At 43.9% G+C, this 20,007-nt stretch overlaps 1 protein-coding gene across 1 annotated transcript; it reads left to right on the plus strand.

Moving 5' to 3' along the window:
• Positions 1–10,348: 10,348 nt before the first annotated feature.
• Positions 10,349–15,688, plus strand: NDUFA3 (NADH:ubiquinone oxidoreductase subunit A3). The gene is made up of 4 exons (XM_083162665.1): positions 10,349–10,442; positions 11,288–11,362; positions 14,655–14,732; positions 15,465–15,688. The coding sequence occupies exons 1-4, from the start codon at positions 10,427–10,429 to the stop codon at positions 15,554–15,556; spliced, it is 261 nt and encodes an 86-aa protein (XP_083018791.1). The 5' UTR covers positions 10,349–10,426; the 3' UTR covers positions 15,557–15,688.
• The last annotated feature ends 4,319 nt before the right edge of the window (positions 15,689–20,007 follow it).

A 20,007-nucleotide genomic window follows, 5' to 3' on the forward strand; every position in this document is an offset into this window, starting at 1 on the left:
CCACTTCCTGGATAAGGGTTATCACCTCTATGTGGATAACTTTTACACCAGCATCCCCCTGTTTAAGGCCCTTGGTTCAAGAGGTACAGCAGCTTGCGGTACTGTGCGCAAGAACCAAAGAGGCCTCCCCAAAACGCACATTGCCCAAGTAATGAGAAGGGGTGAAAGCAGGGAAATATGCACCGAAAATATGTTGTTGGTCAAATATAAGGACAAGAGGGATGTCCTTATACTGACAACAATTCATGGAGACAGTACCACCTCCATCCCTGTACGAGGTACCAGTACCCACACCTCAAAACCAAATTGTATCCTAGATTACAATAAGTACATGGGCGGAGTGGATCTTTCAGATCAGGTACTGAAGCCGTACAGTGCCCTGCGGAAAACAAATATCTGGTACAAGAAGCTGGCCGTGTATATCATCCAGATGGCACTGTATAACGCTTACGTGCTATTCCGTTCTACCGGCCAGAGGGGGACATTTATGCACTTTCAAGAGGAAGTCATAAAGAGCCTAATATTTGGGAATCAGCAGGCAGAGGGCCCCAGTACTTCTAGTACTGGCCCCCGTATTGTACCAGGGCAGCATTTTCCCAATGAAATCCCCTCCACTGCAAGAAAGGGCAGGACACAAAAAAGGTGCAAAGTTTGCTATAAAAAGGGAATAAGAAAGGAAACTATTTTCCACTGTGAAACTTGCCCCGACAAACCCGGCCTATGTATAAAGGAGTGTTTCAAAATATACCACACATCTATGGATTATTAGGTTCATCATTTCACCGTGCTTCGGGGGTCTTGCTAATGCCACATAGCACCCACCATTCATTCCACCAGAATCTGAGCTGCAAAATCCAAAAATCACTCATTCCCTTCTGAGTCCTGCCATGCACCCAACTGGTATTTTTTGGTCACATGTGAGGCATTGCCGTACTCTGGAGAAATGGGGGCACAGATTTTGGGGTGCTTTGTCTCCTTCATTCCTTGTGAAAATGAAAAATTTTGAGCCAGAAGTACATTTTTGTGTAAAAAAATGTATTTTTTTCATTTTCACTGCCCAGTTGTACCAAAATTGATGAAACCCCTGGGGGTTTGAAATGTACACTATACCCCTAGATGAATTCCCTGAGGGGTGTAGTTTGCAAAATGGGGTCACTTGTGGGGGGGTTCCACTGTATTGGTAATGCAACATAGCACCCACCATTCATTCCACCAAAATCTGTGCTCCAAAATCCAAAAATCACTCCTTCCCTTCTGAGTCCTGCCATGCACCCAACTGGTATTTTTTGGTCACATGTGAGGCATTGCCGTACTCTGGAGAAATGGGGGCACAGATTTTGGGGTGCTTTGTCTCCTTCATTCCTTGTGAAAATGAAAAATTTTGAGCCAGAAGTACATTTTTGTGTAAAAAAATTATTTTTTTCATTTTCACTGCCCAGTTGTACCAAAATTGATGAAACCCCTGGGGGTTTGAAATGTACACTATACCCCTAGATGAATTCCCTGAGGGGTGTAGTTTGCAAAATGGGGTCACTTGTGGGGGGGTTCCACTGTATTGGTAATGCAACATAGCACCCACCATTCATTCCACCAAAATCTGTGCTCCAAAATCCAAAAATCACTCCTTCCCTTCTGAGTCCTGCCATGCACCCAACTGGTATTTTTTGGTCACATGTGAGGCATTGCCGTACTCTGGAGAAATGGGGGCACAGATTTTGGGGTGCTTTGTCTCCTTCATTCCTTGTGAAAATGAAAAATTTTGAGCCAGAAGTACATTTTTGTGTAAAAAAATGTATTTTTTTCATTTTCACTGCCCAGTTGTACCAAAATTGATGAAACCCCTGGGGGTTTGAAATGTACACTATACCCCTAGATGAATTCCCTGAGGGGTGTAGTTTGCAAAATGGGGTCACTTGTGGGGGGGTTCCACTGTATTGGTAATGCAACATAGCACCCACTATTCATTCCACCAAAATCTGTGCTCCAAAATCCAAAAATCACTCCTTCCCTTCTGAGTCCTGCCATGCACCCAACTGGTATTTTTTGGTCACATGTGAGGCATTGCCGTACTCTGGAGAAATGGGGGCACAGATTTTGGGGTGCTTTGTCTCCTTCATTCCTTGTGAAAATGAAAAATTTTGAGCCAGAAGTACATTTTTGTGTAAAAAAATGTATTTTTTTCATTTTCACTGCCCAGTTGTACCAAAATTGATGAAACCCCTGGGGGTTTGAAATGTACACTATACCCCTAGATGAATTCCCTGAGGGGTGTAGTTTGCAAAATGGGGTCACTTGTGGGGGGGTTCCACTGTATTGGTGCTTGGGGGGTCTTGCTAATGCGACATAGCACCCACCAAAATTCCACCAGAATCTGAGCTGCAAAATCCAAAAATCACTCCTTCCCTTCTAAGTCCTGCCATGCACCCAACTGGTATTTTTTGGTCACATGTGAGGCATTGCCGTACTCGGGAGAAATTGGGGCACAGATTTTGGGGTGCTTTGTCTCCTTCATTCCTTGTGAAAATGAAAAATTTTGAGCCAGAACTGCATGTTTGTGTAAAAAAATGTAATTTTCCATTTTCACATCCCAGTTGTACCAAAATTGGTGAAACCCCTGGGGGTTTGAAATGTACACTATACCCCTAGATGAATTCCCTGAGGGGTGTAGTTTGCAAAATGGGGTCACTTGTGGGGGGGTTCCACTGTATTGGTGCTTGGGGGGTCTTGCTAATGCAACATAGCACCCACCAAAATTCCACCAGAATCTGAGCTGCAAAATCCAAAAATCACTCCTTCCCTTCTAAGTCCTGCCATGCACCCAACTGGTATTTTTTTGTCACATGTGAGGCATTGCCGTACTCTGGAGAAATGGGGGCACAGATTTTGGGGTGCTTTGTCTCCTTCATTCCTTGTGAAAATGAAAAATTTTGAGCCAGAAGTACATTTTTGTGTAAAAAAATGTAATTTTTCATTTTCACTGCCCAGTTGTATCAAAATTGATGAAACCCCTGGGGGTTTGAAATGTACACTATACCCCTAGATGAATTCCCTGAGGGGTGTACTTTGCAAAATGGGGTGACTTGTGGGGGGGTTCCACTGTATTGGTGCTTTGGGAGTCTTGCTAATGCAACATAGCACCCACCATTCATTCCACCAAAATCTTTGCTGCAAAATCCAAAAATCACTCCTTCCCTTCTGAGTCCTGCCATGCACCCAACTGGTATTTTTTGGTCACATGTGAGGCATTGCCGTATTCGGGAGAAATTGGGGCACAGATTTTGGGATGCTTTGTCTCCTTCATTCCTTGTGAAAATGAAAAATTTTGAGCCAGAACTGCATGTTTGTGTAAAAAAATGTAATTTTCCATTTTCACATCCCAGTTGTACCAAAATTGGTGAAACCCCTGGGGGTTTGAAATGTACACTATACCCCTAGATGAATTCCCTGAGGGGTGTACTTTGCAAAATGGGGTGACTTGTGGGGGGGTTCCACTGTATTGGCGCAACATAGCACCCACCATTCATTCCACCAAAATCTGTGCTGCAAAATCCAAAAATCACTCCTTCCCTCTGAGTCCTGCCATGCACCCAACTGGTATTTTTTGGTCACATGTGAGGCATTGCCGTACTCGGGAGAAATTGGGGCACAGATTTTGGGGTGCTTTGTCTCCTTCATTCCTTGTGAAAATGAAAAATTTTGAGCCAGAACTGCATGTTTGTGTAAAAAAATGTAATTTTCCATTTTCACATCCCAGTTGTACCAAAATTGGTGAAACCCCTGGGGGTTTGAAATGTACACTATACCCCTAGATGAATTCCCTGAGGGGTCTAGTTTGCAAAATGGGGTCACTTGTGGGGGGGTTCCACTGTATTGGTGCTTGGGGGGTCTTGCTAATGCGACATAGCACCCACCAAAATTCCACCAGAATCTGAGCTGCAAAATCCAAAAATCACTCCTTCCCTTCTAAGTCCTGCCATGCACCCAACTGGTATTTTTTGGTCACATGTGAGGCATTGCCGTACTCTGGAGAAATGGGGGCACAGATTTTGGGGTGCTTTGTCTCCTTCATTCCTTGTGAAAATGAAAAATTTTGAGCCAGAATTACATTTTTGTGTAAAAAAATGTAATTTTTCATTTTCACTGCCCAGTTGTATCAAAATTGATGAAACCCCTGGGGGTTTGAAATGTACACTATACCCCTAGATGAATTCCCTGAGGGGTGTACTTTGCAAAATGGGGTGACTTGTGGGGGGGTTCCACTGTATTGGTGCTTTGGGAGTCTTGCTAATGCAACATAGCACCCACCATTCATTCCACCAAAATCTTTGCTGCAAAATCCAAAAATCACTCCTTCCCTTCTGAGTCCTGCCATGCACCCAACTGGTATTTTTTGGTCACATGTGAGGCATTGCCGTACTCGGGAGAAATTGGGGCACAGATTTTGGGGTGCTTTGTCTCCTTCATTCCTTGTGAAAATGAAAAATTTTGAGCCAGAACTGCATGTTTGTGTAAAAAAATGTAATTTTCCATTTTCACATCCCAGTTGTACCAAAATTGGTGAAACCCCTGGGGGTTTGAAATGTACACTATACCCCTAGATGAATTCCCTGAGGGGTGTACTTTGCAAAATGGGGTCACTTGTGGGGGGGTTCCACTGTATTGGTAATGCAACATAGCACCCACCATTCATTCCACCAAAATCTGTGCTGCAAAATCCAAAAATCACTCCTTCCCTCTGAGTCCTGCCATGCACCCAACTGGTATTTTTTGGTCACATGTGAGGCATTGCCGTACTCGGGAGAAATTGGGGCACAGATTTTGGGGTGCTTTGTCTCCTTCATTCCTTGTGAAAATGAAAAATTTTGAGCCAGAACTGCATGTTTGTGTAAAAAAATGTAATTTTCCATTTTCACATCCCAGTTGTACCAAAATTGGTGAAACCCCTGGGGGTTTGAAATGTACACTATACCCCTAGATGAATTCCCTGAGGGGTGTAGATTGCAAAATGGGGTGACTTGTGGGGGAGGTTCCTAACTTTTAGCACTTATGGTGCCTAGAAACCTACATGGTGCCTAAAAAAAAATCTCATAAAAAGGAGGCTCCAAAATCAAGTAGGTGCTCCTTCTATTATGAAGCCTGTGGTTTGGTCAACGTGCACACTAGGGCCACATATAGGATATTTTTGAAAACAAAAGAATTGGGGGAATCAATTTTTAGTCACATTTCTCTAGTAAAATCTACTGTATTCATTAGAAAAATGTATTAAAATTGAAACTCTGCAAAAAAAAAGAAATTTTGAAATTTCACCTACACTTTGTTTTAATTCCTGTGAAACACCTAAAGGGTTAACAAACTTCCAAAATGCTGTTTTGAATACTGTGAGGGGTGCAGTTTTTGAAATGGCATCATTTATGGGGGTGTCTCACATACAAGTCCCTCAAAGTCACATCAAAACTGAACTGGTCCCTAAAAAAATCAGTGTTTGAAATTTTCATGAAAATTTGAGAATTTGCTAGTCATATTTGAAGCCTCCTAGTGTCCAAAAAAATGAAAAGGAGGTTGAAATAATGATTGCAACATAAAGTAGACATATGGTCTTTGTTAGTTATTAACTATTTTAAGTGGTATGATTATATATCTCACAAGCAGAAAATGTGACATTTTGCATATTGCTAAATTTTCCATTTTTTCACGATATTTTGGTATTTTTCACAAAAAAACACAGACTGTATCGACGAAAATTTACCACTAACTTGAAGTACAATGTGTCACGAGAAAACAATCTCAAAATCACTGGGATAAGTAAAAGCAAAAAAAAGTTATCCCCACTTAAGTGAGACATGTCAGATTTGAAAAAAAGGGCTCTGTCATGAAGGCACAAACTGGCTCTGTCATGAAGGGGTTAAATAAAATGGATTGACCTAGGCCCTTATTCAGATCTGATCGCAGTACAAAATTGTTCTCAATATGGGAAAAACCTTGTGCACTGCAGGTGGGGCAGATGTAACATGTGCAGAGAGAGTTACATTTGGGTGGGGAGTTTTGAAACTGTAATCTAAATTGCAGTGTCAAAATAATGCAGTCAGTATTTACCCTGCACAGAAACAAAATCTAACTCTCTCTACACATGGTTTTGCCCATTTTGAGAACAAATTTGTTCTGCGATCAGATCTGAATAAGGGCCCTAATTTGTGTGAATGGCCATACAGCACATGTTGTGATCTTATCAGTGAGAAACACTCTGCGTCCTCCTAGCAGCACAATGTCCATTCTCAAACTATAGCCTGTTACCTCTGCCCTGGTGATGAGAATTTGGATTAACATATCCTCATCTGTCCCAGTCCCCATCATGGTTTTTGTAAGGATCCTTGGCATAATATCCTTGGCGGTCCTTAATGCATTGTACTGCAGAAAGAGAGGACATGAGCTGGTTTATTACAAGGTAACTGTACATGGTTAGTATATATCTCCTGATTATAAAACTGCCGCGAGAGATGAAGCAGTATTCACACTATACTAAAGTAATTAATAATTTGGCCACTGGAGGCGCACTTCCACTGGCATCTGTGGGCAACATATATTTTCTTTCAGAACTAACACAATTGCTCCCACTGCTGTGTATGGCTACAAACATGCAGAGATAAAAGGTTATTTGTGCCTATTAACTTTTATCACGTAAATAAGTAAGAGGTAAGACATCCCAGGGGGACCAGAAGACGATACCACTTCTGTAACAGCAGACCCTGGATGAGATACATAGCAGTGCCCTTCTGCCATATGGCAGCTAGTGATGTCACAATGGGCCGATGATATCACAATGGGCCGATGATGTCACAATGGGCTGTGATGGGTAGAACACTGGCAGCTGACTGCTTCCTGAGTCATATCTAATATTGCTGGACTTGTGCCAACACAGATAATTTTTCACTCTTTTCTGAAGATTGAAGTTTGATATAAAATGAAGAAGGCGAAAGCTAATAAAGCTATAGACCACCAAATGACTGTCGCTCTGCGCATCCGTCCCGTTAATTTGACGGAGACTAAGAACCGCGCCCGATGCATCACACACCAGCTCGGACCGCAGACAGTGCTATTGCAGGACCCCGGTGAGGATCCTAACGATGTCCTGCGCTCCACCAGGACAAGAGAAACAACATTCCAATTTAACCAGGTGTTTGACCAGGCAGCTACCCAGGAGACTGTGTATGATTCCACAGTGAAGCCCTTATTGGGTGACATCCTGTCCGGGTACAATGCTGCCATATTTGCCTACGGCCCCACAGGCACCGGAAAAACCTTCACCATGATGGGTAAGGACCGCGAACCTGGAGTAATATATCGCACCCTGAAGGACCTGTTTATAGCCATTGAGGAGACTGGGGAAAAAAAGAATTTCTCCGTATCATTATCATACGCGGAGATCTATAATGAAACCGTCCGAGACCTATTAAGACCTTCCTCTAGGTCTTTGGTCCTCAGAGAGGATCCCAATGGCAACACCAACATAGAAGGGATTTCTACATTCTCCCTTAGCATTCCTGAGGAAGCCATGACCCTTCTGAAGAAGGGCAACAAGCGGCGCACAGAAGCTCCCACAGCCGCTAATAAGACCTCATCCCGCTCACATGCAGTATTGCAGGTCACCATAAAGCAGACAGCCAGTGATAGTGTGAGCACAGGCAAGTTGTACATGGTAGACCTTGCGGGATCAGAACGAGCAAGCCAGACTAAGAACAGCGGCCAGACCATGAAAGAAGGAGGATACATCAACCGATCCCTTCTTACCCTCAGGATGTGTATCATGGCGCTGCGTGACAGACCAGGCAGCCATATAAACTATCGGGACAGCAAGCTGACCTGGCTGCTAAAGGGAGCACTGAGCGGGAAAAGCCGATTGGTTATGATCACGCACATCAGCCCTGCGGATAGTGCTTATGAAGAATCCCGCAGCACAATGACCTACGGATGCAAGGCCAAGTTTATCAAGACGCGAGTGGAGAGAAACCGTGTCTGTGTCCCCAATAAGACTTCCGAGGGCGTCAGAGGGACCACAGTGCTGCCGGAAGTCCCTCATCCTCCAGAGCATGGCCGTGGGATCCTGCCCAGGTCTGGGAATATTTATCAAGTGAGAAAAAGTGCAAGGCCGCTGCGTGATTTTCCTCCCTGTATCCAGCAAAGAATCCCCAACCGCAATTTGAGACCAAAGCCACAGCATCTTACGGTGTACACTCCTTTCAAGGTTGGTCATTACACATTGCACACATGAACAGCAATCGGGCTGGCAGTAAAGGTACCCATACACGTTACAATTATTGTATACAGTATTATATACAATACTGTATTCAATAATTGTAATGTGTATGGAAACTTTTACACCTGAAGGAAAACTGGGGAATAGGGCTACTGGCGAAACCCCAACAAAAAAAAAACGACACTCAGCAGCCACCCCATGGGTGTGTTGGAAGAGCTGCCAATTATTTATAAATGATAACCGTTATATCCAACTCATTGATAATTTAATAACTCAAAGGCTTAAACCAGGACAATGCCAGGTACGTCAGTCAGTTATACATAATGTGTGCTGTTAGTGGTTTTATTGTATTCTTGTTATGTAATACGATCCACAAAAAATTCCTAGTGTGCACTAAGTTGATTCTGATTCTGATACATAGATCTTTTAATAATTATGCTAGGACACTACCAGTAGATGGGTGATGGGGCTTCATAGCACATTCCTGACAGGGGCCCCAATACATTGCTATGCGCAGGGGTCTACACTGCTGTTGACGCCCCTGTATGTATGTATGTATGTATGTATGTATGTATTTATATATATATATATTTTTATTATTAATATTATTTATATACATTTGATCTATCTATAATACTTTAACTGACCCGGCATATACTGGGTCAACTAAGTGTCCATCTCCGTGCTTTGCTCCGCCCCTCTGGAAACCCCCTTCTGAAAATCCTGCGTTTGCCACTGGCTCAGCATGTAGGGCCTGGATCAGTAATTTCCACTAATTACCCCTTTACTGCACAGATGGTGGGAGAAGGGGGCATTGGGCTGAATGAAGGGGCCCTGATACATAACTTCCAGGGTGGTAGGACATGTTTAATATGCAGAGGAGGGGTGTATAGTGGAGTGGGCTTATTATTCATAATTTTCTGGTGGGAGGATAACTTGCTTGACTGCAGATATCTCCAGTTCCCGGAAATAGATTTATTAGATTTTAATGGAATTAAAAACTAGAGAATCCCACCTACCAAATGGTATTGGGGACTAGGGGATCAGAGTTCAGGAGGCAAAGCAATCTGCCAACGAGTATATAAAACTACATACCAGGTGTGTGGAGCTGGAGCAGTAACCAGCTGCTGGAAGGCTGATATATCTGGTTCTGGGAACAGTAGAGACAAGCTTCTAGTGTCCTTCAAAGGGGGAGAGTCACAGATTTTGGAATATACCCTCAGACTCTAAGTCAGAAAGAACCTGAAATATCTGACTGGGAACAGCAATTAACAGGCTTGGATGGGGACCACTGCTTTAAAGTCAGATATCTCTGGTTCCCAAGGTCTGATTTTAAAAATTCTTATACTCTTGGAAAGAGGGGACCCTCAGCTTTCAGACAATGGTCCTTAGACTCCTGGGGGGGTTTCTGGGTACTCGGAAACCCCCCCTGCGTGCGCTACTGTGAGCGGTTGATATAATACCCCCTACCACCCGCGGGACATCAAAACATATACTGGGTCACCTAAGTGTCCATCTCCGTACTTTGCTCCGCCCCTCTGGAAACCCCCTTCTGAAAATCCTGCGTTTGCCCCTGCTAGATCCAACAGCAAATCCACCAACTGGTAATCAACCATTCCCCTTCTCCGGTGGCAATTGTCAGATTTGTACAAAGCTGCATAGGTGTAAATAAGATGCGTACAACCTGTTTCTGGACATGTACAGAGCAAATGTACGCTATGGAGTCAAAATCAGCATCACCAGCCCCATCTGGCTCTGCTATGTTGAACATTCGGGGGTGCTGTAGTGATGAAATGCAGTTTAGTCTGGAGACAGCCTGGTGTCACACTGGCACAGGGGCAAAATGGCTGCTTGCACCTGGGGCCTATTCACGGTGCACTGCAGCTTCGGGCAAACCCACATATCCTAATAAATTACACATTTTCAGAGAGAAAAGTATAATTCATTTCAGGAAACTAGCTCTGTATATTCCGGGCAATTTACTAAAACTATTACTACTACTGCTGCTGCTTATACTGACGTAGCCTACAGTTTAGCCTAGGCGTCAGGACAGGGCTGCGCTGCTATAAACAACCTACAGAGGGCGATATAATGTATCGCTCTAGCGCTGTCTTCCGGGAACTGCAAATCCCGACAGGCAGCGCGGCGCCTCCTCTGACTTCCGGGTGAGTCAAGATGGCGGTGATCTCCAGTAAGTGCTTGTCAAGGAGACTGGAATTATTGTCATTTACTTACTGCTGTCCGATTAGATTGTGGGGGTGATCCTTCAGCGCTCTCACTGGTGTGTGAGGGGGTAATGTTACTGCTCCTGCAGCTTACTGACCCCAGTACATATATTTTAATATTTCGTGTCAGCCTATGCTGTCAAACCATACATCCCAACATGACCCTCTCCACGAGGGACCTCTGCTCCTGCACTTTCCTCTTAATGTATGATTACCTTCATATGTGTTGAACAGGATTATCAGGTTGAACACAGATGAGGGCAAGCATACATTAAGAGGAATGTGCAGGAGCAGAGCATTATGTCCCTCCTTAGAGAGGGTCTTGTTTGGATGAATGATCAAACTGTTTTTTAATAATAATAATCCACTCTTCTATTACAGTCTAATACATTTTTCATGATAATTTTCCAAACAACGTCTGGAATTCAGGGCATTCTGGAACATGTAGTTTTAAATCAGCTGACAAGCCACTTGTTTCCTCCCCCAGAGTAGGCTTGAAGGAGGCTGCTTGAATTATATTATCATTGATCTTAACATGAATGTAGCATCTAGTGTTCATCTTCAAAACCTATGTAGTTCCTCTTACCTGCCCAGGGGTGGTGCTACTAGCACAATGTGGTATGTATTTCAGCACTGATAAGCAGACCAAACCTGTGCTAGCTGCACTACAGCAGAGAGACAGCCCATGGATAGAAGAGGAGCTGCATGGGCTTTGAAAATTCAGGGTGATAAAATGAACCTTAGCATCTGCATATGCTGTAGTGCTGTGTCTTTGTTATTATACACTGTCATTATTTTCCCTTCATTGCAGAAGTGGCATCGTTCCTGAAAAATGCTTGGAACAAAGAACCCGTCCTAACAGTGTCTGCCGGCATTGGCCTCTTGGGTAATGCTTTCTGGTTTTACATAAACACATTTCAGATGGCAAAATGTGACTAGGCTAAAGGGGTGAATCTGTAAAAAATGACGGGGGCACAATGACAGATGAAGAGGCATGCGGTCTCCTTGAAAAAGTGGGCGTGGCTTTGGAAAAAGGGTCATGGCCTAAAAAGGAATGCCCCCCCCCCCCCCATATACGGAGGAGCAGTTGGTGGCACTCGGAGGATTTATCAACAGGTACACGGGACACATATAGTGTAGCAACGTTTCGGTTTTTAATAACCTTTGTCAAGCTTGACAAAGGTTATTAAAAACCGAAACGTTGCTACACTATATGTGTCCCGTGTACCTGTTGATAAATCCTCTGAGTGCCACCAACTGCTCCTCCGTATATTTCGTGTGCTTGCACATGCTGAGAGGCACCAGAGTGCCGACTCCAACACTTCAATATATATATGTGTGTGTGTATATATATATATATGTGTGTGTGTGTGTATGTATGTATGTATATATATATATATATAGTTGTATCAGCCCGGCACTCCCATCGTGAGAAGCAGCTGTCGTGGGTGCCTTCCAGGAGAAGGGTATATGGCTCGGTACTATGACAAGTAGAGGCACTCCAGCGAACATAGAAAAGACTTTTAATGTGCAATATTTCTGACGTTTCGGGGAAACAACCACCCCGTCTTCAAGGTGTGCAAAAAAACAAGTAAAAAACCGAATGATCATACCTTAAATACAAGTGAGTATTTAAGGTATGATCAGTTTTTCACTTGTTTGTTTGCACACCTTGAAGAAGGGGTGGTTGTTGCACCGAAATGTCGGAAACATTGCACATTAAACGTCTTTTCTAAGTTCGCTGGAGTGCCTCTACTTGTCATAGTACCGAGCCATAAAGATATATCTATCTCGCAGAAGCAGGCGGCACTCAGGGGCTGAAATCATGAGGGATACAAAACTCCCACATATTCAAGTTGAACGTTTTGATTTATTCAATCGTTTGAATAAATCAAAACGTTGAACGTGAATACATGTGGGAGTTTTGTATCTCTCATCATTTCAACCTATGAGTGTCGCTTGCTTCTGCGACCTGTTCTCAATCTTGAGGAGGGCACCCGGCAATCTACCTCCTATGCATTATTTTGCTTTACACAATTTAAATGGGCTCCTTTCTATTTAATTCTGTTTTATTCTTTACTTGATGGTTTTGAAACACCAATGCTGTCCAACTAAGGCGAGGTGGTTGATATTATGGTGTATTAATGTACATATTTTTGCTAGCTATTCAGTAGTCCTAGATGCGTTAAGAGTTATACCAATGGTAGCCAACTCCAGTCCTCGAGAGCTACCAATACTGTAGTTCACATTTTCTGCTCACCTCGCTGGTGCACTCATTACTGGCTAACATGTTTTAAAAGATCAACAGGTGGAGCTAATTACTTCACTTGTGATTCTGTGAGGAGACCTGGAAAATGTTAACTGTTGGTAGCTCTCGAGGACTGGAGTTGGCTACCCCAGAGTTATACAATATTCAGTTTTTATAATCCTATTCTCTGCCAATGTCAAGTGAGACTTTCTACAGGTTACAACCTGCTGTGATTGCTACACTACATTGTCCTAGCAGGCTATTTGCCTGATTCAGAGGTGGATGCTAATGCATGCCCAGCGCTAATATGGAAATGCTTGTTTTGTGTACTGCCATTGCTAAATGCAAGCCCTGAGATGCCCACTTTTAATGCCAACTCCACTGGCGGTTCTGAACACTCCACTATCTGTGAATCTTTGGCACTTAGTCTTGGTACATACTGGACAATAATATGAACAATTTTGCAGATTCAGATGGGTCACAATGACAAAACATCATATCGTCAAGTGTGCACTATGTTGCTGACAATGCACGCTTCTTCGGGTCATCAACAGCGTCATCTGTCTTTTATATGTGTAGGCCCTTATTCAGATTTGATCGCAGTACAAATTTGTTCTCAAAATGGGCAAAACCATGTGTACTGCAGGTGGGGCAGATGTAACATGTGCAGAGAGAGTTCAATTTGGGTGGGGGGTGTTGAAACTGAAATCAAAATTGCAGTGTAAAATAATGAAGCCAGTATTTACCCTGCACAGAAACAAAATAACTCGCAGAAATCTAACTTTCTATACATATTACATCTGCCCCACCTGCAGTGCACATGGTTTTACCCATTTTGAGAACGAATTTGTACTGTGATCAATCTGAATAAGGGCCATAGTCCGATGAAGGAGATGGCAAGCTAGAGCCATGTGGTGGAATAAAACATGGCTTCCTTTCCATTGCAGCCAACATTGGCAAGTGTGTATGCATTTGCCGATGCCGGGTCCTGTACTCTGTGATGTCGATGGGTACACACATCGCATAATATGTACTGAGCATTTAACCAGCTTATGGTCTTCTGAAATTCCATAAACATGGCTCTGTGGCTGGATTTACTGATATATACCCATGCCACTCCTAGAACACAGCCTTTTGCCACCTTTTGCATAGCTGCAGTAATAACTGCGACTCCGAACGCAGCATTGGTCTCTGCATACTGTCAGGGGAATATGTGCATTAGGGGTGTTCAGAACATTTTTGGAATGCACACAAGCAAATAATCACAAAGAAGACAAAACGGGATCCGGAGTTTACTGTTCAATCTTATTTCTTGCCAGTTTACAAATACATTTTAATGTAGAATAGAACTCCTATATTTAATTCCTTGTTTATTGAAAGCATTGTTTGTTCCATGCTGTGCTGTAATGGGGCCTACACACATAGCGATGTGCTGCTGAGCGTTCTGTCCGTGTTCTCCGGTGAGAACACTGGACCTAACCGATTAGTAACCAGCATGCTGGTTATTCATCACCAGGAGATGGCTACACATTAGCAATGTAGGGGCGTTTTCTGACCGATGTAGTTAAATTACATGTAGGGTGTAGGGCCCATAATACTAACTTGAAGAATTGGTAGGGTGTATTGTTGTAAATATTGGTTGAGCTCCCAAAATGGCTGATTCCAATTTATTTCGAAGACCGATGCACACCTTTACTTACCAGTGTTACTTTTCACTATGGATAAGCAACAGATGCACTTTTAATATAAAGATTTTTTTTTTTTTGTGTAAAGGCTTAGAAACTATTTTTTTCTATTTAAAAGAATTTTGGTTAATGTTGAGTAAAATGTACAAATACTTTTTTACAATTCAAAACTTTTTTTTTTTTTTACTTGTGCGATCTAAGAAGCTAATTTTCCATGCATAAATTGGATCATCTTTGTTTTTCAGCTGTTTTACTTCCCATAGTCAATCCTTACAAGAAATATGTGTCAATGTACAACGAGGCTGTGCCATACACTTATCCAGGTAACTTGATTCAGAACACAGACTTTTTTTTTTTTTTAATGGGACGACAATTATTCGCCTAGAAAATCTGTGCAACACAACTTTTTGTTATTTTATCAGCCAAGGGGGAAAGTTGGGTTTACCCACACACTACCTGATTGGTACACCTGGGCATATGGTCAGATTATTGACAGTGCACACACTGGTCTATATTGTGAGATCAAGGCTGAGATTTTTGGTCACGCCTTACTGATCAGATAATCCTACATTCCTATTTATATGCAAGATTTGCAGACATGATCATTCGTACACAATACAATAAATCTGTCCTCTCTTCCTATTGTCAAATCTGCCCAATAATTTTATAGTGTGTACTTATCTGTTAAGGAAGAATAAGAGGACTGAATTTATTTCTGAGGGCAACAGGGAGTGACCGCAGACTGGGGGAGGTGAAGCATCACAAGGAAAACATGGCATGCAGCAAAATGAAGGCTTTATAACCGCTAGTTCCATTTTGCTGCTGTGAAAGTATAGCATTGGTGCAGGTATCGAAGATGCTTTAAGTTCGGAATGCACTGGAAGATATACAGGCCCCATGTGGCAATCTTACGTGTACAATGATCAGACCAGCTAGTAGTTTTGTTGCTGTATTATTATTTTGTATGTGTACCTTTATTACACCCTACAGAGGAGATCAAGTTTGATTAATGTTGGTAGTTTCTGTTTTATTTATAACATTTCATCTTTCTGTAGTTCCAGTCCGAGATGATGGAAACATGCCTGATATCCCCAGTCATCCCACTGACAAGATTGGGCCCAACTTGGAATGGTTGAAGAATCTGTAACCATATGGACATAATCAGAATTTGTGTCCTGTCTGAAGACCGCTGTAGACTGCTACCAAATTCCTTTTGTAACCAGGCAGTTGGGTTATTATGTTGTAAGAAAATAAATTATTCTCTTTAAAATGAAAATAATAGGTGATGTGAAAAGGATGTTTCTTGAAAGCTCAGCTGTAAGAAGCATGTATTCCCCGGGTTGCCTCCTGGGACGACAGGCACTTTATAGTCATCCCTTTGAACCTTTTGACTTGTTGAACCTCATGTGGAAGATTAGTTTCTCCTGACTGAATATCTATCAAGTGCCTTGTCTCTCAGGTAAGTTTCTGATCTTTCACCCTGCCTGAGCAGTCCTGCACACCAAGATAATACTGGGAAGCTAAGTAACCCTCTGCACACACTTTTATTAAACTCTACAAATTTGCCACCTTTTCCTCTAGAGCAGCTGTTCCTAACCTTGGGTACTTAAAAATAATATTGGTAATGGCGGAAGAAGTCTCCCATTGCCATAGAGACGAACCATGTTGCTTCACTTCCGGTTCCATCTGCAGCGGCATAGTCTCCTCGTGCTTCTGGCTGACCAGCAATCCACTGGGAGCTACCTGCGCTGCCCTCAGACGGTTGTGGATCATTTGGTCACCAGCAAGTTGTTAGACAGTCATTAGGTCGACATGTGTTTAGGTCGACATGCAGGAAGGTCAACATGGGTAAGGTCGAGAGTGAAAAAGTTTATTTTTTTTTCTACCCTTATGTCCTAGTGCATGCGGCTCGCCACGCTGTAATGTGCGGCTCCCATCGGCGACGCAGGGTTTTGAATTTGTCGCCAATTCAAAACGCCGCATCGGCGGCCAATAGGAAACGGCCGCGGTGAGCCAATCAGCGCTCGCTGCGCCGTCCCCGCCCCGGCGTCTGACAGACGCCAGCGGGAGGGCGAAAAGTATTTTCCACGCCGGCGGAGCGCTCCTGAAGACGCGAGAAGGATGCCGGAGGACAGCGCATAAGACGGCGGCGGGTAGAAGAGTTCCGGCGCCGCTGAAGAGGCCAGAAGACGCCGGGATCAAGACAGAAGATCTCCGGCGCCTTCTGCAAGAAGAAAAAAGATGGCTCCCGGAGAGGCCAGCCGGGGTGGGAAGCAAAAGAGCTGACAAAGCTCCCCCCAGCGGCCTCTCCCAACATCAGGTAGGGGCCTTTGGCCTCCTACCCCCCATCCACCCTAGACCACCGGGTGTCGGGCACTAGGCCTGTGGGCACATTCAGGCCCTCGCGGCCTGTGGGCGCATTAGTCGGGCCCTCTTGGTCCGTGGCTCATTTGTTTGTTGGGCCCTCCTGGCCATCTAGGTGGGCCCTTTTAGTTAGGAAGCTGGGCCCTCCAGCATAGGTGTTGCACTGTGGGCAACACCTGTGCTGGAGGGCCCAGCTTCCTAACTATGGGGGCATATGATGTTTGGCACTGTGGGGGGCATATCTGGCACTGGTGGCATAAAATTTTGTCATGTGGCCACTCCCCTTGTGTCATATGACCACGCCCCTGGCCACTCCCCCGATCAGGCCCTTTTTCGGCGCACGCATGATGTTGGCTCTTTGGCTTGACCAACGATATTTTTCGGCTCTTTACCTCTGACCGGTTGGCCACCCCTGTCCTAGTGCATGGGTCTTAAACCTGTGGCCCTCCAGATGTTGTGAAACTACATGTTCCAACATGCATTGCCACATTTTTTCCTATAAGAGCATGCCAAAAAACCTCAGGGCATGCTGGGACATGTAGTTCCATGACATCTGGAGGGCCACAGGTTGAAGACCTGTGTCCTAGTGGATGGTAGGGCATGAAATACCGCCTGTCGGCATATGTTGTGTCGACATGAAGACCGAAACGTATCACCACGTCCCCTCGCATGGCTCGCCATGCTTCGGGTGCATTGCTACACTCGGCACACTTTTATTCTCCCACCACGCCCTAGTGATTGGTAGGGCATGAAATACCGCCTGTCGGCTCAAAAAAAAAAAAAAAAACATGTCGACCCAATGACCCTGTTGACCTTACTGCATGTCGACCTAGTGGTGTCGAGCTAATGCTTGTCGACCTACTTGGTGGTGACCCAATGACCGTATCCCCGCAGACATCGGCAATCATCTGTCCCATGCGGACTCTGGTGGCGTAAGCAGCAGCATTAATCCTAAAGGCCAGGCATTCCCAAACACGGTCCTCAAGGCACACCAACAGTGCAGGTTTTGTAGATATCCAGGCTTGAGCACAGGTGACCTAATTAGTATCTGAGGGATTCTGATTAAACCATCTGTGCTGAAGCCTGGATATCACTAAAACCTGCACTGTTGGTGTGCCTTGAGGACTGTGTTTGGGAATGCCTGCTATAGGCATTAGCAGGAACCTGGTAAACAGTACACAGCCAGCGGCCAGACACAGAGGGATTGACCGCACACTACTCTTCCGCTACTTAATATAAGGACGCACATACCGCTCACTTCTCCACTCATAAGCTCTGTGGATATTTCAAATTGTGAGGAGTGGGTACTCCTAAATGAAAAGCCTAATCAATGGGTATGGGAGAGAAAAAAGGTTGGGAACCGCTGCTCTAGAGGCTTTTGAGTCCTATATACAGGGGGGAATTTACTAAGATGTGTATTCGACTTCACATGTGATGTTGCTATGGGCAACCAATCAGATCCTGTGTACTATCTTCTAGAAGATGGTGCTAAATAAATAAGTAGATTCAGATTGGTTGGCCATAGCAACATCACATGTGAAGTAGAATACACATCTTAGTAAATTTCCCCCACAGTGTCCCCCATTGATGTAATTTTGCATTTTACCTTACACTGGACATCCACCCTTATGTCTCTGATTTTTCTTGAGGTTTGTTTATTTGTACTTTGCAGTCCAGGCCCGCTGGTTACCTTCTGTATATGGTTGCTGTCTGGTTTGCTTCCTCTTGCTCTGACCTTTTGTTAACTGGCTACAGGAGTAGGGTATAGGGGAGTAGCATGCGGTGTCAAGTTTTAACTGTTTAGTGACTGTACTGTTCTCGCCTACCTCCTCTGAGATTCTGAGAACAGGATTTATCATTCAGATATGAATCAAAATCCCTTTTTGTTACTTACAGGAGTACCATAAGGCATGCACCCCTGCCATGATGCCTCCAATAACTCCATAGTCTGTCTGCTAGCGACCCCTGTGCTAAATTGTGACAATTTTCATGTTGTGTAAATAAAATGAATGCTCAGTTCCATCAAACATACCTGGGACTTTCAGCTTCACATATATTGTATATACTGTAGAACACAGGTCTTCAACCTGTGGCCCTCCAGATGTTGTGGAACTACATTTCCCAGCATGCCCTGACAGTTTTGGCATGCTCTTATAGGAAAAAATGTGGCAATGCATGTTGGAACATGTAGTTTCACAACATCTGGAGGGCCATAGGTTGAAGACCCATGCTGTAGAACAACCCTCCTGCTACTGAATAGTGCAGCTTTCATTTATAAGGGGGTATGCAATTCTGTGGCTAATTGGCAATGGCATGCAATCCGCATTGCACGGAAGACCCCATAGCTCCAGTATAGAGTATACATAGCTTATGTAAATGCAGTTGCAAATAATGACCAGAAAATGGACCTGTTGTTTTGTTACGATTACCATATAAAATACAATCATTAACTTGCAGACTATGAATGCATCAATCTAAATACGCTTGAGCACCTACAACTATAATGACAATCTAACCTTAGATGCAAGAAGCAAATGTAGGAACCCATAAAAGAACACGTGATTAAGCAGGGTATCCTATTCTAATGGCAGTTATTGAACCTATCCACCAAAAAACACGCTTATTGTGGGTATGCATGCTCCAGTTTTTCATTCTATCCTTTTAGAAAATCAATTGAGGAATTGTAAAGATGGCGACAACCGGGGAAATTTATCAAAGATTGTTTGGTACTTTTCTCTCCAATCAAATCCTAAGGGGTTTATTTACTAAGATGGGAGTCCTATTGGAGATCGGCTGTTGCTATGGGCAACCAATTAGAATCTACTTGTATATTTTGTTCCTAGAAGATAATAGAATCTGATTGGTTGCCCATAGCAACATCTGCTCTTTAATAGAACGCCCATCTTTATAAATAAACTCCTAAGTCAGGCATGCCCAAAGTCAGGCCCGGGGGCCAATTGCGGCCTGCGCTGTAATTTCAAGTGGCCTCCAGCTGGAAGCGGGCAGAGCATCAGTTGTGGGAAGCACAGCACAGGACACTAAAGGTGGGGCCCCGGCGAGTGCGCCTTTACCTTGCTGTCTGCTGCAGTCAGATGTGTTTGGCATCCTACCCCTGCTGCTGCAATCGCATATCACACTACTCCACAATCACAGTGACAGCAGTGTTTGGGGAGGGGGGCAGCAAGGGGGAAGCTTGCTCCCGTAACATGCAGAGCGGAGGAGGGCAGCAGCGGG

This window comes from Crinia signifera, chromosome 19 (genome assembly GCF_055691185.1).
Source record: "Crinia signifera chromosome 19, ASM5569118v1, whole genome shotgun sequence".
In the NCBI taxonomy this organism is placed as follows: Eukaryota; Metazoa; Chordata; class Amphibia; order Anura; family Myobatrachidae; genus Crinia; species Crinia signifera.

Excerpts from the sequence above, each read along its gene's own strand:
- NDUFA3 (XM_083162665.1), top strand. Across the intron at positions 11,363-14,654 it reads TGCCGGCATTGGCCTCTTGG|CTGTTTTACTTCCCATAGTC; the intron begins GTAATGCTTTCT and ends TTTGTTTTTCAG. Across the intron at positions 14,733-15,464 it reads TGTGCCATACACTTATCCAG|TTCCAGTCCGAGATGATGGA; the intron begins GTAACTTGATTC and ends ATCTTTCTGTAG.